Raw genomic sequence first — 20,928 nt, 5'->3', positions numbered from 1 at the left:
CACATACACGGACATATTCATAGGAAAAGATCTGGAATGAGTCACGACATGCAAATAACAGATGTAGTCTCTGAAAGTGACTGGGATTGACTAGGGGAAGGGGGAGGAGAGGTTAGAGGGGAACTTGTGTTTTTTTCTCTAAATGCTTGTTGATTTACTTGTGATTTTTTTGGCATAATGACTGTATTTTATCTCATAATAAAAATATATAAATGGTAAATAAATGATGAGGAAAACAAGAAGTCTGATCTTAGAGGAATCTGCATTCTAAAGCTTGGTTTCCTCACATGCTCCTCTGTTCCAAAGCTGCCCAGTGACCTCACAGCAGGAAGGTCCAGCACCTCAGTCTGGCACTGGAGGCCTCCAGGTCTGGATCACCTCCCCTTTTCTTCCACTGCCCCTTCACTTTCCTCTGTGCAGCTCAATTGGCCTCCTCACTCCTCACCAGGCCCAAGCAGGTGTCCATCTTTCTTCCCTATTCAATTTGCTTCCCTCATGCTCCACAGCTGGCTCTGCTGCCCTTCCCCACCCCCACTCCCTACTGACCTTCTGCTCATGCTTCATGGCCCATCTCAAGCAGGTCTTCTGGAACCCTTTTGCCCATTAGTAACTGAGCACCACAGGGACTCATTTAGAGCTTGGGAAACTGCCTTGTGACATTATTTGGCCATCTTGTATTGTTATGGAAGCTTTATGGAAACATTTAACTAAAATATGGATATCATGTTCTTGTTTACAAAGCACTTACACGACTATCACTTCATTGGAGCCTCCCGTCCATTCTATGAAGGAGGCAAGGCAGGTATTATGATTATTATTCTCATTTTATTGATGAGGACACTGAGGGGCAGGGAGGCTTCTTCTTCAAGGTAACATACATAGAAAGTGGCCAAGAGGGAGCTAGGTCTGCTGGACTCACCAAGAACACCTGCTTTTGTTTTCCCAGCCAGAGTATAAGTCCCTGGAGGTACATTTTCAATGTTTCTGTGCACACTAAAGGGACAGAGGGAAAGCCAGCAGTGTTCTTATGAGAAGCTTACCAAAGGAGACTGACAGTCAACCAAAGGGCATGTGGTGGGGACCTGCTGAGGGCTTAGGCCAGTGCTGCATGCTGAGGGACACCAGAACCATAGTACCTGTCCTCAAGGAGCTTACCATCTTCCACTGAGGCCAAACATGCTGAAAAATTAGAATACAACCAAGTATGAAATAAATGTGATTTGAGGTGGTACACCGATGAACTTTTTTCTTTACATAGCCTAGCAAACCTGCAGCTTTGGGCAAGTAAAATCTTTTAAAAGAGAGTCAATTTTTTAAAAATTAGAAAATAGTACAGATAGCAAACAAAATTTGTGACAGAGGTACATGGATGACTGAAATTTGGGAAACTGCCATAAGCCCATTAGGATAAGAGATGGGCCAGGGACATAAAGTGGGAGCTCTGCCTGAGTGAAGCTCAGAAACTCGGCAGGGAGTTGGGAGAAGCCAACCTGGCTGGGACTGAGGGCACTGAGACTTGAAAGCTCTTTTTCAAATTTTGAGCCAGGCTAGATTCCAGAGGCTTCTGCTAACCAGTTTGGGAAGTGTGGGCTAGATCAGGAGTCATTTCAGTTCTGTGTGTGGGAGGAACAGTGCAAGCGGTGTTTTGAAAGACCAGCCTGGTGGATTCATACTGGATTTAGTATGGACTGAAGTGAGCCTGACAAGTGGCCCAGGTCTGTACTTGCTGGGTGCCCCTCAGAATATGCCACCAAGATGTTAATGCCATGAGAGTCAGGCCTTGAAGCTAAAGTTGTTTCTTTCATGGAGACCCATATGGGAGTTGTGATTTGTCATGTATTATTTGAGGTGTTAAGAAAAATTATCTGCAGCTTGACACAGGGCGAAAAATATTACTGAGTGCCCTTTCAAGAACATAGGAGAGTATCATCTATGTGGTTGTTTGACTATTCACTATTTAAAAAAATTTTTTTAGTTGAAGTATAGTTGGTTTACAATGTTGTGTTAGTTTCAGGTATACGGCAAAGTGATTTGGTTATACATATATATCTGTATCTATCTATCTATCTGTCTATCTATCTATATAGTCTTTCTTCCCCATTCTTTTCCATTATATGTTATTACAAGGTATTGAATATAATTCCCTGTCCTGTACAGTAAATCCTTGTTGTTTGACTATTCACTATTAATTAAGGCCCACTCTGTAAAGTTAAACGTTAGCTTGTAAAAGATTGATAAGTTGCAAATGATTTTTGCCTGGTAGAAATGAAAATTATTTCTGTCTAGTAGGAAAGATAGCCCCAAGAGTTAAAGTTTTATCATCCTGTATAACTAACCAGTTTTGTATCCAGCTTTTTGATCTTATTCCAGCCTTCTTTTGAAGTCCCTCAAATCTTTTGGTCTCTCATACATTTTTTTTACTATTTTTTTTAACGTGGTAAAATATATATAACACGAAATTTGCCATTTAAATCATTTTAAGTATATAGTTCAGTGGCACTAATTATATTCACGATGTTGTACAACCATCACCACTATCCATTTCCAAAATTTTTCCTCACCTCAAACAGAAACGTTGAGCAGTAATTTCCCTTCCCCCCTCTTCCCAACCCCTGGTAACTTCCAGCCTACTTTCTGTCCCTATGAATTTGCCTATTCTAGATATTTCATATAAATGGAATCATACAATATTTCTTTTGTGTTTGGCTTCTTTCACGTAGCGTAATGTCTTCAAGGTTCATCCATACTGTGGTATGGATTAGAACTTCACTCCCTTTTATGGATGGATAATATTGCAATGTATGGATATACCATATTTTGTTTATTCATTCATCCATTGATGGACATTTGGGTTGTGAATAATGGACATTTTGGCTATTGTGAATAATGCTGCTATGAACATTAACATACAAGTATCTGTTCAGGTCCCTATTTTCAATTCTTTTGGTCATATACCTAGAAGTGGAATTGCTGGTTCATATGGTACTTCTATATTTAACTTTGAGGAACTGCCAAACTCTCATATCTTTTTTAAAAACAGCTTTACCACAATGTTGGTTCCTTCATCAACAAGTTCAATACATTTTTGATACGTGATCACTATATATTTCAATGAGAGTCATGTTTTTAGTTCTTTGAAAGTTACACTTTGATAAGGGCAATTTATCTACCTTGCTAATCTTTAAAGCGTAAAATTGACTCCTGCACCCCACTTCAGCCCCTATTGCCTATTGCAAGCTCCCTACAAGGAAGTCAAGGAAATGAGTAGAAATGAGGGCTCCCTTGCCATGAGGCCAGCATGGTGTTTTGGTAGTTATAACAAGAGGGGAAACTTTTTTTTTTTTTTTTTTTGCAGTATGCGGGCTTCTCACTGTTGTGGCCTCTCCTGTCACGGAGCACAGGCTCCGGACGCGCAGGCTCAGCGGCCATGGCTCACGGGCCTAGCCGCTCCGGGGCATGTGGGATCCTCCCGGACCAGGGCACGAACCCGTGTCCCCTGCATCAGCAGGCGGACTCCCAACCACTGCGCCACCAGGGAAGCCCCAAGAGGGGAAACTTTAATTATGATCCCGTGATAGTGATGGCAAATGAAATCACGCAGGGCTAGGCATGGACACAGAGCGTGTACATCTTTATTTTCACTGGGAACGTATGGACACTTTTCTCCTTCGGAACATAGAGCAACTGTTGGTTCTCTACAGTGTGACAGCTTCGGCTAGGAAAACTCTAGAGAAAAGTTTTGCTTTAGGTGAGCTCTGGGACCAGAGAGGCCACAAAAATGAATCCACTGGGAGAGATTCTAGTATTCTTTGGGGGCAGCTTCAAACTTTGCCCTCATCATCATTTGACAGAAAATCTTTAAGGTAGGGAATGAAGAGAAGAAAGAAACTCAGCCTGCACTTTGAGGAGGAGGGTGGGCACAAAGGTAGGGAGAGGGCACAGACTTGGGTGGGTCGGGGAGCAAGGAACAGCAACCCTGCCCAAGACACAGCTTCTCAATGGGGATTTTTAGTTGCTCCTGAGCGGTCTTTTATTCAAACTATACAATCTCCCCCATAGAACATCTCTCCTAGAGTATTAATCACACATAGAATCAGAGGTATTCTTGCTTTCATACATTTTTAATGTTTCAAACCAAGAAAGTTTTGCCTTTTTGAGTAAGGCTGAAATCAAAGAAAAAACACATATTTTCCCCCCTCACAGCTCAAAAGGAACGAATTGGATTTTGATCACAATTTTCTCACTTTTGAGACAAGATACGGAAGAACAGATGAGTGTAATGGAAGAATTTCACAGGTGGTTAAGAATGTGTAGGAAAAAGAAAACCAGAATAAAAAAGAATGTCACTGTTATAAATATGATCAGAATATATCTATATCTGAAAGCATACCAGGCAAGTTAAGAAAATAAAGGTAAAAGTCTACTTTCCTCTGACACCCTTATTTTACTCCCTCACAGGACTGTGACAAGATGGAACATAAGTAATAAGCAGTTTGCAAAGGACTGCACATGGCTTGGAGAGGGGCTGGGTGTTTAGGCTCACCCGCTTGGGGGATCTAAGCGGCAGTGAGTTCTAGAGAAAATCCCTGGATCTCAATTTTCACATGTGAAGAGTGAAGACAAGAATTCATGCCTTAGAGGGTTGTCAGAAGGGTGGTAAGATAAGGCTTCCAAGAGAAGCAATAACGAGATGCTGTGGCAGCATGGTCTGTAGGACACATTGTAGCCCCTATACACATTGTTCTGGCATAGTTCTTTTTCCATATCTGTCACCCCAATTATACCAGAAGTTCCCTGTGACTTGTTTGCCTCTGTATCCTCCTTGCCTCTAAGCACGTTGCCTTGAACCTCATACTCAGCCATTCATTTTTTAACAAACATTTACTAGGCTCTTCCAGCTCTTGACAGCTACATTCTGCCCTTCAAACCACTGCTCTATTCTCCCTGCCCTCCCAGCACTGAAGTTCCAGGGGGCAAGACAAAGCTCTTTTCATGGACACAGCGATGTCCCCCCACAGACTCCTCCAGGACTGAGCACTGTTGGCTGACAGTCCTCTTCGAGGATTGCCCAGCCGCCTCCTCAGACCAGTGCTGCATCGCCCAAGACCGTGCTCCTTCCCTGGGACCAGCCTGCATCTAATAACTGGTCCATATGGGCTGGTGTCAACGCCTGGGCCCCTCACCCTAACTCAGAACAACTCTGAAGGGCCAACCCAGTTCCAGAGCTCCTCACAGGGTCAGCTGAGGCTGTTATGAGCTGTCCCAGCCCAACCTTCTCCCTTGAACCAATCCTGCTTCCTTCTCTTAGATCCCAGGTGTTGATCCCAAAGGCACCCAGTAAACTTCTTACATGCAGCCTGCATCCGTCCCCCAGAGGCAGCTCCTGGGCCAGCTTTGTGGCCTGTGTAGGCTCTGGCTCAGCATCTGGGAAGTCTCAATTCCAAGTGATCCCAGGAGGTGTAACAGTCCCCAAGGCCCAATCACTGTGCCCAGCCCTTACTCACAGTTACATTTTTATTCCTTTCTCTCTCTCTCTCTTTCTTATAAAATGCATTTGGAACCAATAGGGTGGAAGATATCAGCCTGGAAGCACATAATTATAGCCATGGGAGAGACTATAATAGAGAAATAAATGAACCTAGTGCTTAGCTGAAGAAAAGCTCCCTAGAGGAGGTACCATTTAAACTGAGTTTTGAAGGCCGAGTTAGGGTTTGATGGGTGGACAAGGGATGTGGGAGAGGCACTCCAGACACAGGGTACAGCATGTGCAAAGGCTGGCAGGCGTGAAAGGGTGTAGGGTATGGGAGGGAGAGGAGAAAGGAACAACAAATTCTGGGACACTAGTGGGTGTAGACTGTGCAGGGCACTATGGGTCACACTGAGGAACCTGGTGCTGAACGAATGCCACCTTCCAGTGTTGCCTAAGATTCAGCCATTTAGGAACCACTTTGACAAGTTTTGCCATATCTGCGCACTGCTGGTTCTATTTACTATTCACTTCATCTTTTTCTCGCCATGAATTTTTTTTTACTTAAAGAAATATATATTAAAAAAATTTTATATGGCACCCAAGAACCAAAACAAAAGAGAGGATCTTTTGCCAGAAATAGAAAGTAACTGTAAAAATAAATACAATGGGAACAGAACAGAGTAATTAAATTCTATGTAGATATCATTGCCTGTCTTTGTCTTTGAGCCTGAGGCCTGCTCTAGCTCTGTTCCGAAAGAAGATTAGCAAGCATTACACAGGGTGAAGAATAGGATCACACTGAGACTTTCTCCTTGATGTAATCAGAAAGCTGGAAAGAGAATGAAGCGAGAATCATTTTCTCACCATGTAATTTAATGTTTTTTAAAGATGCACCGTGTACCATTAAGATCACCTCGGCGTCCCCCTCCCTAGCGCTCGGCTGGCTATGAGACCAGTTGGTAGACAATAAAGTGCCCTACAAATGTGGTTGTTATTACCACTTGATCGCTTTGTCCATTGGCTCTGGGGCAGTCATTCTGGTGTAGCTGCCCTTTAATTGGCTTAGTGAAGGTTTCCAAACCAGTGCCTGTGGCGACCATCATTCTCCATATTGTGCGAGAGAAAGCAGAAAGGGTGGGGCTGGGAGAGGGGCAGGACCCTGGGCATCCCAGGTTCTTAGAACTGTGAGGGCCTTAACAGAGCACCCTATCTTCCCACTTTACAGGTGGGGAAATGGGGACCAGAGGAGAGACACAATTTGTCTAAGGCCACAGAGGGTGTTAGTGTTAGTGGTCTAGTGGGCAGACATGGAAGAAAGAATCGTATAGCCTATTGTTTGAGATCCTGGTCCTAGTAGCTGCTGTCTGTGAGGCAGAAGAGAACAGAATGTGGAAGCAGAGATAGGGGGAAGTCAGCCCATCAGGCCTGAGAGCACGGGGGCACCATCAAAAGACCTCCTGGGCTGGGCTCCACAGCTAGGGGCAGAAGTTGAGGTGGGCCTGGGGCCTGCGTAGTGGGCAGTGTGGACAGAGCCTGCAAGGGGCTCAAGCATTTGCAAAAGATACCCAAAGAAATGAGGGAGAACTGCCCCAAAGGGCAGTACCGACACAGCCAGAGGTGTCCCGGGACTGGGCAAAGCCACCGGGCTTTCTTTTTTTTGAATTTTATTTTATTTTATTTATTTTTGCATACAGCAGGTTCTTATTAGTTATCTATTTTATGCATATTAGTGTATATATGTCAATCCAAATCTCCCAATTCATCCCACCACCAGCCCCCCGCCACTTTCCCCCCTTGGTGTCCATATGTTTGTTCTCTACATCTGCGTCTCTATTTCTGCCCTGCAAACTGGTTCGTCTGTACCATTTTCCTAGGTTCCACATATATGCGTTAATATACGATATTTGTTCTTCTCTTTCTGACTTACTTCACTCTGTATGACAGCCTCTAGATCCATCCACGTCTCTACAAATGACCCAATTTCGTTCCTTTTTATGGCTGCGTAATATTGCATTGTATATATGTACCACATCTTCTTTATCCGTTCGTCTGTCAATGGGCATTTAGGTTGCTTCAATGACCTGGCTATTGTAAATAGTGCCACAATGAACATTGGGATGCATGTGTCTTTTTGAATTATGGTTTTCTCTGGGTATATGCCCAGTAGTGGGATTGCTGGGTCATATGGTAATTCTATTTTTAGTTTTTTAAGGAACCTCCATACTGTTCACCATCGGGCTTTGGAGTTTGACAGGCCTGGGCTCAATCCCGGTTCTGTCACTTTCTAGCTGTGTCTGACTTTGGGTAAAGTCACTGAACTGCTCTGAGCCCATCCACTCTCTGGAGATGACGTGGGTACTATTAGCACCTACCTCCTAGGAATGCTGTGAGGATCGCACAAGGCAATGTATGCAAAGTATCATATACGGGGTCCAGCACATTACTCAGCATTACTCCCTTTCCCCCTTCTATGGCCACAACCAGACCCCTGACAAGACATTTTCTTCTCTCCTGGCTCCCTCCCTTAGCCCAGCTCACCCCTTGCAGCTGTCCTCTGATCTATTCTTGTGCTCACCTGCTGTCCCACTTATTGGGCTATGGAGTTCATAAGCAGTCTTTCAGGTATTTGCAGATAAGAAAGCTGAGGGGGCACACTGCAGGGGTTGGGACGGGGACCTCTCTCACCGAAAGACAGAGGGGATGGTGGGTGCTCTGGGGCAAGTGGCCTGCACCCGCTGGAGGGAAAGGCTGGCTGTGGCTTCGCAGAGAACAAAGAAAAGGCTCTAGGCTCCTGTGGCGGCGTTAGAAGGCAGTGCCTTAAGCAAGTCCCTCCATTATAAACTACAAGGCGGAAGGTTAAATATAGCCCTTTCCAGCTGTCTAGGACATAGATTTATGAAATGTCAGAGTTGCGTTAGAGTGAGAAACGATCTTATCTCTGCTCTGTTTTTAGAGAGTAGAAAGGAGGCAATAGAGAAGAGAAATAAATCTGGACTTGCACCAGTGGGCGGTGGGCGGCCACTGGAAGATTTTTAGCAGCCGGGGCTGTTTTATAAGGTCTCACTCTGGTTGCTGAGTGGAGAATGGGTTGGAGAGGGGCAAGAGTGGAAGCAGGGAGCCCAGCAGCAGGGAGGGAGATGGGAGTGCTGGACCAGAGGAATGGGAGGAGAGAACCCAGTGCAGGATGGGGCCGGCCCTGCAGGCCAGGTGCCCCTGGTGCTTTCCTCCCTCCACCCCTCCCTCCTTGGAAGAAGAAGACCAGCTCTCACTTGCCCTTGTCTTCTCTAGGGCTCGCTCTGTTACTTCCCAAAGACACCCAGACTCCTCACTCCTTTGTAAGGCAGCCCATGGAGAGTCTGTTAGAGGGTTCCTCCTTGTCCACAGGTCACACAGCTCTGCCTCCTGAGCCTCCCTCAGCCCCCATCTATTCCCTTCACCCTGTGACAGACCCTCAAAGACCTGAAGACCAAAGACCACTTTCCTCTGCTTCTTCTCCATGTCAAACAGCACGTAGTCCTCACAGTATTCAGTTCTCAGTGCCATCACTCTGCTTTTCAAACTCCTTTAGCTCATAAACTCCTTTTGAGCCTACCACAGAGGACCAGCCCTTGTTCCTGCCAGCTACCTCTGCGGCCGTAACTAGAGCTTCCAGTACATTGTCAAGGGCAGGCAACATCTTCTTCACACAAACCAAAGAGGGGTCCCCTGGTGTGGCTCAGGACCCTGAACTTGATTCCACCCTACTGCCAGGAGGTCTGGCTTGAACTACGCTTAGAAAGCACTTGGTCCCTTGGCAGTAACCTGTGTTGACAGATGACCAGTGATAGGCACCCCTTTCCTGCCCCCTCCCATCCGCATCCTTTGGTAGTGCAAAAAACCCAGCATTTTAGCAGGACTCCAGGAGGTGGGTAAAGCCCCGAGATTGACTGAAAAGGCATTTTCCACAATGCAAGGGTCAAGGCTTCAGAGAGCATGTTAAGTCGATTTATAGAAAATGAGAGGTAGTATTTCTGACACATACACTTATAATTCTTCAGTCACTTTTCTTATCCCTCTAGAATCCCAGATTATCAGGGTTGGGATGTGATCACATCCACCCTCTCCTCCTCCAGAGCCACCCAAATTTGAATTCCTTTTATAGCCCCTCTGCCAAGCGGTTACCTGCCCCTCCTCGCATGCCTCTAGCACTAAAGGAACCCATCTTCCCCCCAAGAGGCCCAGGCTGCCTCAGGACAGCTCTGAGTGCACGACCCTCCCCCTCAGCGAGCCCCGATTCCTCCCCACGCCCCCTCTGCTGAGCATGCGACCCTGCTCCTCCTCCGACTCACCTCCCCGGCTCCAGAAGAGGGTGATAGCCTCGGCTCTCTCCATCCTAGCGGTATGGACGACCAAGACTCCACATCCAGCAACTCCTCATGCAAGGGAGAAGCGTGTGGTGAGCCCACACTGAGGGCAGGGAGCCGAGGGGCTCCACGCTGTTCTGAACCCCGTCCCCAGGCTCCTCAGCGGACACCCAGGGACTCTTCCTGAACCCCGTTTCCCAGCACCCTGGCTGGGTCAGTTTGGCCCTATCGGTCACATGCTCTGTTGCCCGTAAAGTTGTTCCCAGGCTGCCCAGCCCAGGGAAAGCGAAGCAGGATTCAAAGAGTTTCCTCTCTCTCCTTTTCCACTCCCCGCTGCCCCCACTTGCCTGCCCACAGCCACAGTGGTCCAGTCCGTCCCGTCACAGCGAGACCTGTCTGTGAGTTGGTCTTGTCTTTCTCTAGGAAAGGTTCTCGGCCAAAAGCCCGAATCAGAGCCACACAGAGGGCTGACCTCCCGCTCGGCTGCTGTCCTACAGTGAGGGGAAATGAGCAGGAACTGGCTGTCTGAGTCAGCGCCCCTGGTCTATTGTCACCGTGCGGGCCCCTTCCTTCCCAGAGGAGAAACGTGCAGAGATAGGCCTTGTTTTTTGCAAGCCTCTTGCACACACACACTTTCTCTCTTGGCCTGGAACAAGGCTGTGCACTATGGCCGAACCCAATTCAATTCAGTTTCCCCAACTCCTAGCGAGTGCCTACTCTGGCAGGGGATCACGCCTCCAGCACATAAGGGTCATGTCCCAGCATCCTCGCCACAGACAGAGGAGCTAATGATTATGAGCCCCAGTAACTGGGGAGGAAACTGAGGCTCCAAGAGGGAAAGGGGCTTTCACAAGGTCCGACAGCCAGAGAATAGTGAGACTCAGAGTCCAACTTTGCTCTCCATAGCATCAAGTGGAGAACCCTGCTGCCCTTCTTCACTGCTTCTCCCACCTCCACCCTGCCAGCATTCTAGAATCAGCGTTGCAAATTCTAGCAAAGCCTATTTCCCAGGACACAAAGTAGGAGAGAATGGCTGGCTTTAAAACATATCTTGTTCACATTTGTTTCTGTGTGCTTAGAAAGACAAGGTCCTGGGAAATGAGCCATGCGTGCCAGAAGCTCATTGCAGAGGGACTCCATGACCATACCTGGCAAAAAGAGCACAGGCGGACGGACGGCGCCCTGTCCCAGTAACCGGCTTTTAACTGGAAGAGAGGCATCATGGGTTCTTGCTCACAGAGTGAAGACCTAGCCGGAGCTTTGTTCTCTTTCCCATTTTTGCCAGAGGTGCAAAGAGACAGGGAAGCAGCTTGAGGGAGGGAGCTGGGGGCCTCCACTGGAGAAGCCACCTTGTTGCCTCAAGTACAAGGACGCTGAGCCCCTCTTGTGCTGACAAAACTCTCAACTCCTCGAAGGCAGGGCTGTGGGTCTCTGGAGGCCCCACCCTCAGAACATATTTGTGTGGCTTGGGACAAAAACCCATCTAAAAAGACTGACATGAAATTTCCAGGCAAAGACGATGGGTTATGCCCCCAAGGTTGGGAGAAGGTTAGCTTCTAGGAGCAAGGACCTATTGACATCATCAACTGCATTCAAGAATTTAAGTAGGCTGAGGACTAAGCAGTGAACATGCACTGTTGCAACACCAAAAGGGTAGCTTGGCAAGGCCAGCTCCCAGAGGCCAGATGAAAACAGGTTAGGGAGGGAAACGGCAGGGAAGGGGAGACCCCTCAGGGAGTCTGGCTGTGGTTAGAGAGGAAAGAGAGCCATAGTTAGAGGGAGAGGCAGAGCTACGGCTGGGAGTTAGATGTTTGTCAAGATGGGAGAGATACTGTGTGTGTGTGTGTGTGTGTGTGTGTGTGTGTGTGTTATATATAGATATATATGTTCGTTTATTATTTTTGTGTCAAGATTGCTGGGTTTTTAAAATAAATTTATTTATTTTAATTTTATTTATTTTTGGCTGCATTCGGTCCTCATTGCTGTGTGTGGGCTTTCTCTAGTTGCGGCGAGGGGAGCTACCCTTCGTTGCGTTGCATGGGCTTCTCATTGCGGTGGCTTCTCTTATTGTGGAGCATGGGCTCCAGGCACACGGGCTTCAGTAGTTGTGGCACGTGGGCTCAGTAGTTGTGGCTCACGGGCTCTAGAGAGCAGGCTAAGTAGTTGTGGCGCATGGGCTTAGCTGCTCCGTGGCATGTGGGATCTTCCCAGACCAGGGCTCGAACCCATGTCCCCTGCATTGACAGGCGTATTCTTTTTTTTTTTTTTTTTTTTTTTTTGTGGTACACGGGCCTCTTACTGTTGTGGCCTCTCCCGTTGTGGACGCGCAGGCTCAGCGGCCATGGCTCACAGTCCCAGCCGCTCCGCGGCATGTGGGATCTTCCCGGACCGGGGCACGAACCCGTGTTCCCTGCATCAGCAGGCGGACTCTCAACCACTGCGCCACCAGGGAAGCCCGGCAGGTGTATTCTTAACCACCGCGCCGCCAGGGAAGCCCATGCTGTGTGTTTTTAAGTCGAGGAGCTTCCATCAAAATTGCCTCTCATCCTACCCTCCACACCCCCTGAAGGCTGGACTTCATCTCAGACCAATTAAACCAGAATTTCTCAGGGGTGGTGCCCAGGAGTTGATAGTGTTTTAAATCTCCCCAGGCTGAGAATCATCACACTAGTTCTTGGTAGAGACTGAAGTCCAGTCTTAGCCCAGTTAGTAGGTAGAGGGGAAAGTGGCCTGACTCTCTTAGCTCCCCTATGTTGGCAGCTTAGCAGAGTAGTTAAGAAGACAGACTTGGGAGCCCTACTGCCTGGACTTGAATCCCAGTCTCACTTGTGCGCCCTTGGACAAGTTACTTACCCTCTCTGAGCCTCAGTTTCTAATCTATAGATTAGTTATATAATCTACAGTTTCTAAACTATACATCCCCTTAAAAGATAATAAAAGTACCTATACCATCAGGTTGTCGTGTGGATCAAATGAGTTAATGTCTGCAAAGTGCTCAGGATGCTGCCTAGTTTGATAGAAACTATGCTGGGGCTGGCCCGTGTCTTCTACTGTCTCTCCTGGAAGTCCACCTAAGGCTCAGGAGAGCCTCCCTTCAAAAATGGTGGTGGTCCTGCCCTCGGCTTGGTCTCCCATCACCTGTCATCCTTGGCCTGCCTTGCACAGGCTGCTTCTCACCTGGGCTCCTCTAGGCTGGAGCTGGCTGCTGTTGCTGTGATAGGAACCACCACCACGCATGAGCAGAGCCACATTGTTTGGAGTGGGAAGACTCCACAGCTAGAGTCTCAGCCGATATCTGCCTTTTGTTTCTCAACTCATGTTTCTGAGTTCCTCTGGCTGGAATCAGAGCAAACTATTGTCCCTGGGTGGAGAAATGATCGGTGTGTGTCAGTTTCCACAACGCAGACTTCATTTTGGGGGCGTTGGAGGCCTGATGATGGTGGGGAAAGGGGCTGTCTTCATCCTCAGAACAAGCAGTGTGACCTTGGGCTCTCTGGATCAGGACTCTGGCTTGGGCGGCCACTGAAAGAGATCTCAAACTTTCCCCTTTTGCCCTTTACCTTGTGTAGACATCTCCTGTCCCCTGAGCCAGGCCCTGAAGCATCCAAAGAAGCTGGTGACAGAACCAAAGTTTGGGGTAGATGTCCAGGAGGACAGCCATGGTACAGAGGCAGGGGTAGTCAAGAGTCTGGAAAAGGAGATGGGGTAAGCATCTGTGTTCCGCAACAAAAGTAAGGGCAGAAGTGAGAGGAGCTAAGCCACGAAAGTCAGAAACCCCAGAAGCCAGGCCCCCAAGCCAAGTCCCCAAAGCAAGAGCAAGGTTTCAGGCTGCTGGATGGGTAAGAATATTTCAAAGGAGCGGTATGCTAGACATGGTATGTGCCTTTTACCTCCTGTGTGGCACAGGAGAGGGGCACATCTCCAAGGCAAGCCTAACGGGGCTAACCAGCAAACCGTGCCCCCCTGCCTCACCCCCAACCTCCAGGTCTACAAATTCCACAAAAGGAATTCACAGAGGTGCCACCTTCCCCAATGCCAGAAACTAGAGGCAGAGAACACACTCCACTCGGATGGCAGGGAGCAATTGGGAGCCTCATCCCGCTTCTGGGACCCCACAGCCCTCCATGTGTGCTCTTGGAGAATTTGACAGGAGACTGTTAAATAGAAAATCTGCTGCTGGGAGAGATGAAGGTTTCATCAAAGACCATTTACTCGACAGGGATGCAGATGGCACTTAGGAGGCCATGTCAGCCCAGATTGTTTGGAAGCACTACCCAGGACTGATGCAGAGCTGACCTGTCAGCATGCAGGACCCCCTTCCAGGGACATCTTTCCTTGTCATCTCAAGCATCGTTTTTGCCTCTTCTCCATGTCAGAGCCTTGTCTGTTTTCTCCCAGTTTGGTCACATGGCCAATGTGGCATAGCGTGTCTCCACCAGAGTGATGAGGAAATCCCAGAGGCCACAAGGACATCTCTTGGGCACTGGTAACAGCGGTGGGTGGGGGGAGCCGGGGTGGAGAGCAGCTGGACTGTGACCCACATCAATCTCATCTCTGTAGCTAGGTAACTGTGGGCACAGCACCGCACTTGTGTGGGTCTATAAAATGAAAGGTTTGTGGGAGATAAGTGGTTTCCAAAAGCATATCTCACCTTTTAAAATACCTGGGTCCCACCATGATAGACAAAATGTCTACTTTTCCCACGGAACACTTTTTAACATTGACATGCAAAAATCATAATATATACACACTGTGCTCCCCCAGGACTCCCTCCACACCCCTCTTGGCACCTGTTGAGAAGCTCAGAATCAGGTGATCCCTAGAGTCCCTTCCTACTCTGACAGTTTTAGGCAGGAATGATGGCAGCACACCCATGCTCCTTGCTTACCATGTGCCAGGGGCTTTGCACGCAGCACCTGGTTTCATCCTCACAACCACTCTATGAGGTAGACACTATGAATCCTACCAGACCAAGGAGGCAACGGAGACTCCGAGAGCTTAGGTCACTTGCCTAAAGGCCTACAGCTAGTACGTGGCCAAGTCTGGCTGAGAATCCAAGCAGCTGTGGAACTCTTCGCCATGTTTTGTATCAATGATTCTAATCTCTCCACGAATTTTAAGCATTTTAGAGGAGAAGAATCTACAACATTGTCCCAGTTATTCCCCAACCGTAGGTAAAACCAGAAAGCTTCACTTGCTTAATCAAATTTCAATGGCATCCTGCAATCAGAGAAGATACCTGAAACTACCCAGCAGCACAGGCCCAGCCTGGCTTTGTTGTCAAGTGAGGTGGGACAGTGGCAAACAGTACCTATTACTTTTGTTTCCAAGTCTTTGTATCTCTACCATGATGAGGCTTTACACTGTGTGGCATTTTTACACCTCACACAAAAAGCCCTTTAAAACATCCTGTGCCATTTTCTCCTCACCACAGCCCTGTAAAGTGGTGGTGGTGATTATCATTATCCTCTCGTGACAGATGAAGAAACTGAGGCTACAGGAGTAAAATAACTTCCTCCAAAGACCCTAAGCAAGGGTCAGAGCTTGGATTCGAACCTGAGGTTTCCCACACTAAATCCACACATTTCCACGTTCCCTGTGGCTGCTTCTCTCCATAAAAAGAGACACCAACTTTTGCATTTATATCTTTCAAGTATATTTGCTGGCTCAGGGATGTGATATGATTTGGTCTCTCAGTTTGACAGAATGATTTGTCAGGGAAACTGTTCTATATGTTAATGGTTTCTATTTTTCTTTGCACAAACATTATAACAACATTAATGGAAGTCTAAGGGAAAAGAAAAATTCACCAATAAGCCTGCCACCCACAATAAATCTAGTTTTGCTTTTTCCACAAATTCCCTTCCAGCCCTCGCTCATGTGTAGACATGCTTTTTTGCAGGGTTTGTAAAGCTCAGCCTAGATAAAATTTGGTATCGTGCTTTTTGTATGTTGTACTTTACTAAGAGCATTGTCTGTGTTGCTAAACTATCTTCACAATTAGCTCTTTAGTGGCTCCACCTCACTTCAGTGAGGTTGGCTGCATCAGGTTCACTTAGCCATTCCCCTACTATTTGACAGTAGGGTGGTCACTGTACTTTTTTTATACCCGCTTTTTGCTTCCTTCTAGTTCTGGCCCAAGGAATGTGGGAGTATCACGATTGGCCTCAAGCCCTGGGCCCATGCCTCTACCTTCAACATGTCTCTCAGCTGTGGGAGGTGAGGAGCACCAGGAAATATTTTGTTTGGTGGCCTAGGGTTTCAACTTCCTCCATACCTTCCAATGGGCTCATTAAGTTGGCTTAGGAATTATGCCTTTGGGAAGAAGGTCCCCAGGGGGATAGACATCACTTGATTCCCTTATAAGTCTCTGCCACTTCAGCATCCATCATACTGAAATCGAGGATTGTGAGAGTTCCATAAGCTTGAGACTATGAAAGGGCCAGGTCAACTCTGAAAATGCCTGGCAAACGCAATGAGATGATTTCATTGTGTTTAGGTACAGAGGAGAGAATGGTGGACTCATTTTCATCTTGAAGCACAGATCACCTTGCTTACAGTGCCGGCGTGGCTGCTTGGTGAGGTGGAGAGGGGTTGGAAAGAAGCATGATACCAGTTGTCTCTGCTTCGGAAGCCCCTCTCAACACCTGGTTTGGGCTTAAATTCAAGAATCCTCCACTTTCTCACTATCTCAGGAATCCTCAGCTCTAGCTTCTGGACCCAACATGGAGCCTCAAATGAGTTCAATTATTCCAACAACACAAACGTGTCATCAGACACACATATTGTGGGACTTCTACAAGGCTGGGAATTGCAGTCCTTGTTGCTGTAGAGATCTGCTAGCCCTAACAGCACAGAACCATAGAACCCTCCTTTCACCATACCTGGTCCCCAGGGTTACTAACTCCTGTCACAGATGCAAAGATGCTGAAAAGCACGTGGCATGGCACAATGGGCACAAGCTTGATAGTCAGACAGACTTGGCCTCAAATCCAAAGTCCCTGCCTGACCAGCACAGACAAGACTACCCATGAGCAGAGGTTACCCCCAGCAGGTACAGGTCAGGGGCATTCTGGGAGAGAAGGGGAGAAGGGGGCAGATGGGAAGCGAGGGGTACATGGAGAAGGAGGGGAGTGGGGGTGGTGGGGGGAAGGGAGCAGTGAAAATTGGTGTGGATCATTTACCAGGAGAGATTCATCAAGTCCAAGACTGTGACTTGGTCATCTCACCTCCAGGCAAACCATTTTTGAAAACTGTTTCACAGAACAAATAGGAGCTATACTAATGGGAAGTTGAATGCAATATGTGCTAATTATTAAAATAAATAAAACGTTTCTCTATCGTTTTCCAAAAACAATTCCCCCACCCCCCAAAAAAACCCACTCCCTGCCTGGAGGTTGTTCTGAGGGTTAAGTAAAGTTGTGGATGAAATGTGCTGGCATTTATATACAGGATGGATAAACAACAAGGTCCTACTGTAGAGCACAGAGAACTATATTCAGTATCTTATGATAAACCATAATGGAAAATAATATTAAAAAAGAATGCATATATATGTATAACTGAATCACTTTGCTGTACAGCAGTAATTAACACAACATTGTAAATCAACCATACTTCAATTTTAAAAAGTGCTGGCAGGGCTTCCCTGGTGGCACAGTGGTTGAGAGTCCGCCTGCCAATGCAGGCGACACGGGTTCGTGCCCCGGTCCGGGAAGATTCCACAAGCCGCGGAGCGGCTGGGCCCGTAAGCCATGGCCGCTGAGCATGCGCGTCCGGAGCCCGTGCTCCGCAACGGGAGAGGCCACAACAGTGAGAGGCCCGTGTACCGCAAAAAAAAAAAAAAAAAAAAAAAAAAGTGCTGGCATACAGTAGGTGTGTGATATTGGTTCCCTGTCTCTTCTCTGTGGGATACTGGTTCACATAGATGGTTCATATGTGCACAGGTATGCACATGCTGTGTAGTTAGGGTGGCACTACCATGTATCTTCCCTCACCCCATACAGATTCACAGGGCAACAGGGCTACACTTACTCAAGAGGTGAAAGGGGGTGTGAAAGTTGATGAGAAATCAATTCCAACTCACGAGCCTGGTAGACAAGTCTTTCCAGGGTCAAAGCAACCTATGCTCCATGGTCATGTTGGGCTTCCACACACTGTGACTACCCTGCCCCCACCCCCCACCTCCACCTGCTTTGTAGCTGCACTGGCTGCTCCCCACGGTCCCCCACACATGCCAAGCTCACTTCTGCTTCCATTCTCAGGGAAAGACCCATGGTGTTCCCCCATCTGCAATCATAATCACTTGTTTCATTTGAAAAGCAATCCCAACTTTCTAAAAGCTTCCTAGCATCTCACACCACATCTTCCCAAGCCCCCTTGGCAGGGGTGGGGTGGGGTGTGTGTGTGCTAAGGATCACCTTTAAGGATTTATAGCTTTTATAGCTGAAGGATGGAGGTAACAGAGGTGAATGACTTGCCTAAGATCACCCTGCTGGCTCACAGGCAAGAGAGATGAGAACCCAAGCCTTCCAAGGCCCGGTCAACAGCTTTTCTCCACCCTCCGGTAAACAAATTTTAGCCCTTGCCTTAGAAAAGCTCACATTTTACTAGGGCAGATAAGCATGTAATAACAACCATAAAAATGACAATGCCTGAAGGAAACCAATCTGAAAAGGCTACATACTGCATGATTCCAACTATATGACATTCTGGAAAAGTCAAAGCTATGTTAATATTATAGTGATCAGTGGTTGCTAGAATGATTGGCGGTGGTGGTGGTGGAGGGGAGATGGAGGTGGAGCACGGAGCACTTTTAGGGCAGTGAAAATACTCTGTATGATACCATAACGATGGATACATGTCATTATACATTTGTCCAAACCCATAGAATGTACAACACCAAGAGTGAACCGTAATGTAAACTATGGACTTTGGGTGATTATGATGTGTCAGTGTAGGTTCATCAATTATAACAAATGTACCACTCTGGTGGGGGATGCTGATCATGCAGGAGACTATGCATGTGCGGGGGTAGGGGGGATATGGGAAATCTCTATACCTTCTCTTAAATTTTTCTGTGAACCTAAAACTGCTCTTAAAAGTATTTATTTTTTATTTTTTTATTTTTTAAGAGACAGATGAAAAGCACATTGAAAAAAAAAAGACAATGCCAGCAACGATAAAATTATGTACAAGTTCCCAAATTAGTACAGAGGAGGGAAAGATGAACTCTGTTAATTAATTTTGTATGGAGGAAGGAGGTCGGTCAGGTAAGGCTTTAAAGAAGAGGTGACACCCAATCAGGGTTTTGAAGGATGACTAGGAAATTGCCAAGAGAAGATAGGTGGTTAGAGGCAGGGGTCCAGACAGAGGAAAGTGCACTTGTGAAAGCATGGACGTGTTGAATGGGCATGTTGTATTTGGGAAACCACAAGTTATTCAAGATGGCTGGATCATCAAGTTCAACAGGAAGTGACAGGAGGTAAGGCCAGAGAAGTAGGTGGGGTCCAATCATGGAAGGTCTCTAAGTTGTGCTAAGGAACATATAATTTACCCTAGAAACTGGTGCTTCCCAAACCTTAGGCAATCCTGTTTTACATTCTCAAATTTTTCAATGCACCTATACTACTATTTACTTAGCCATTTTATTAAAAAAGGTTCACTTTAAAAACACTTAATCTTGCCCTAATAAAAAATATATGAGAAACCACAGGTTGGATTTGCTAGTTATATTTTTTCCTAATACACATTAAAATATATCCAGAACTCTGAAAGGTGAAAAAAAGTTTTGTCTATACCACCTGCAAATGATTCTCTGGGCCACCTGGGACATGCAGGGTACATGTTGGGTGCAATCCTGATCTCCCTTCTGCAAATTAGCAAGGCTTGGCTTCATAGCAGGGGAGTGCAGGGGAAGCTCATTCTGGGGGCTGTGCTATGCACGGCCAGGAGAAGGGCAAATATGGAGGCAGGGAGCCTAGTTCTGGAACGGGCCAGAGATAACAAAGGCCTGGACTCAGACATTGACACTGGGATAAGAGGAGGGGCTGCCAGGTCTCAGAGGAAGACTCAACAATAAAGATTTGTTGAATGAATGGATGGATGGGTGGGTGGATGAGTGAAAAGTGTAAGTGTGAGGTGAGGGAGAAAGAGAAGATGACTCCCAGGTTTCTAGTTTGGGTTCCTGGAGAGATGGTGGTGTCACCAAGAGAAAATGGAAAAGAGAAAGGGGGGCTTCTCTGCAGGGGCAGACGGCGGTACAAGAAGATGTGCTCAGCTGAGTGTGAGGTCCTCGTGTGATATTCAGGTGGAGATGGAGCAGTTGACTATGTTAGTTTGAGCTGGAGGTAGAGATTTGGAGGCCAAGCCTCTGGAGGTGGTCTCTGGGTGTGGCCTTGACCGCCAGGGGAGAGGGTGCAGAGTAGGAGGAGACACAGGCTGAGACAGCGCTCTGAGGAAAGGAATTTGCAGTAAGGGTGGGCAATGGAAGTGGTACTTTCTTTCTCCACAAAGCCTTTCCTCATGACCTGAGGACAAACCGCCTCCCATGGCCAGGGCCTTGCTTCCTTCCTTAGGCCACTAGCCAACTTTCTCCTGTGCTTCCCTCCTCTCCTTGACCAGTCTGTGGGCAGCCTGGGGCTAGGAGGCTAACCAGGCTTTCTCTAGTTAGCCCAGTGGGCATGAATGTTCAACCAAGGCTTCTGGGACTGCCTAGGGATGCTGAGGGTGAAGGTACAGTGCTGGGGAAGGCAAGAGCCAGGAGGTGAAGCGGGGCGGGAGGTAGAGTGAGGGGTGGGGGGAGAAGTGGTCATGAGACCACCTCCTCAGGCAGCCAGAAGCTACTCCCATAGCTACTGCCTCCAGGATGATCCTGGATTGGAGCTGCCACTGAAGATGCAGAGCAATTTTTAAGAGATGAAATGGCAGCCAGTAACTGTCCCAAGCTGTAGCACCAGCAGTTATGTGGGAAGTTACCCTCAAGCTCCTGTACTGGCCTGTACAAGGCATCTCCATTTAATACCAGCAGGTCCTGAGCCTCCAGCTCTGTGGCAGAGAAGCAGGAGGTGGCGGTTGGGCCATTCACTTAGCGGTGTCCTTAGAAGAGTGTGTCCC

General features: G+C 47.4%; 1 protein-coding gene across 7 annotated transcripts in view; it reads right to left on the bottom strand.

Annotated features, from left to right (window-relative positions):
- The window catches only part of NHSL2 (NHS like 2), a gene marked incomplete at its 5' end in the record, with an annotated part of 266,811 nt that overhangs the window by 60,569 nt on the left and 185,314 nt on the right, over positions 1 to 20,928 (bottom strand). For 2 of the 7 annotated variants that reach the window (XM_082865004.1, XM_082865006.1), the window contains one exon: positions 9,799 to 9,841. The exons of the other annotated variants lie outside the window; for them this stretch is intronic. In XM_082865004.1, coding sequence (XP_082721130.1) covers positions 9,799 to 9,841 — 43 coding nt within the window. Of the gene's footprint in view, positions 1 to 9,798; positions 9,842 to 20,928 lie in introns of those variants that run through there. 7 annotated transcript variants of the gene reach the window in all.

The sequence above is a fragment of the Leucopleurus acutus genome, assembly GCF_964270905.1.
Source record: "Leucopleurus acutus genome assembly, chromosome: X".
Classification (NCBI taxonomy): domain Eukaryota; kingdom Metazoa; phylum Chordata; class Mammalia; order Artiodactyla; family Delphinidae; genus Leucopleurus; species Leucopleurus acutus.
The sequence above is the reverse complement of the archived record's forward strand: the minus strand, read 5'-3'. Positions and strand labels throughout refer to the sequence as shown.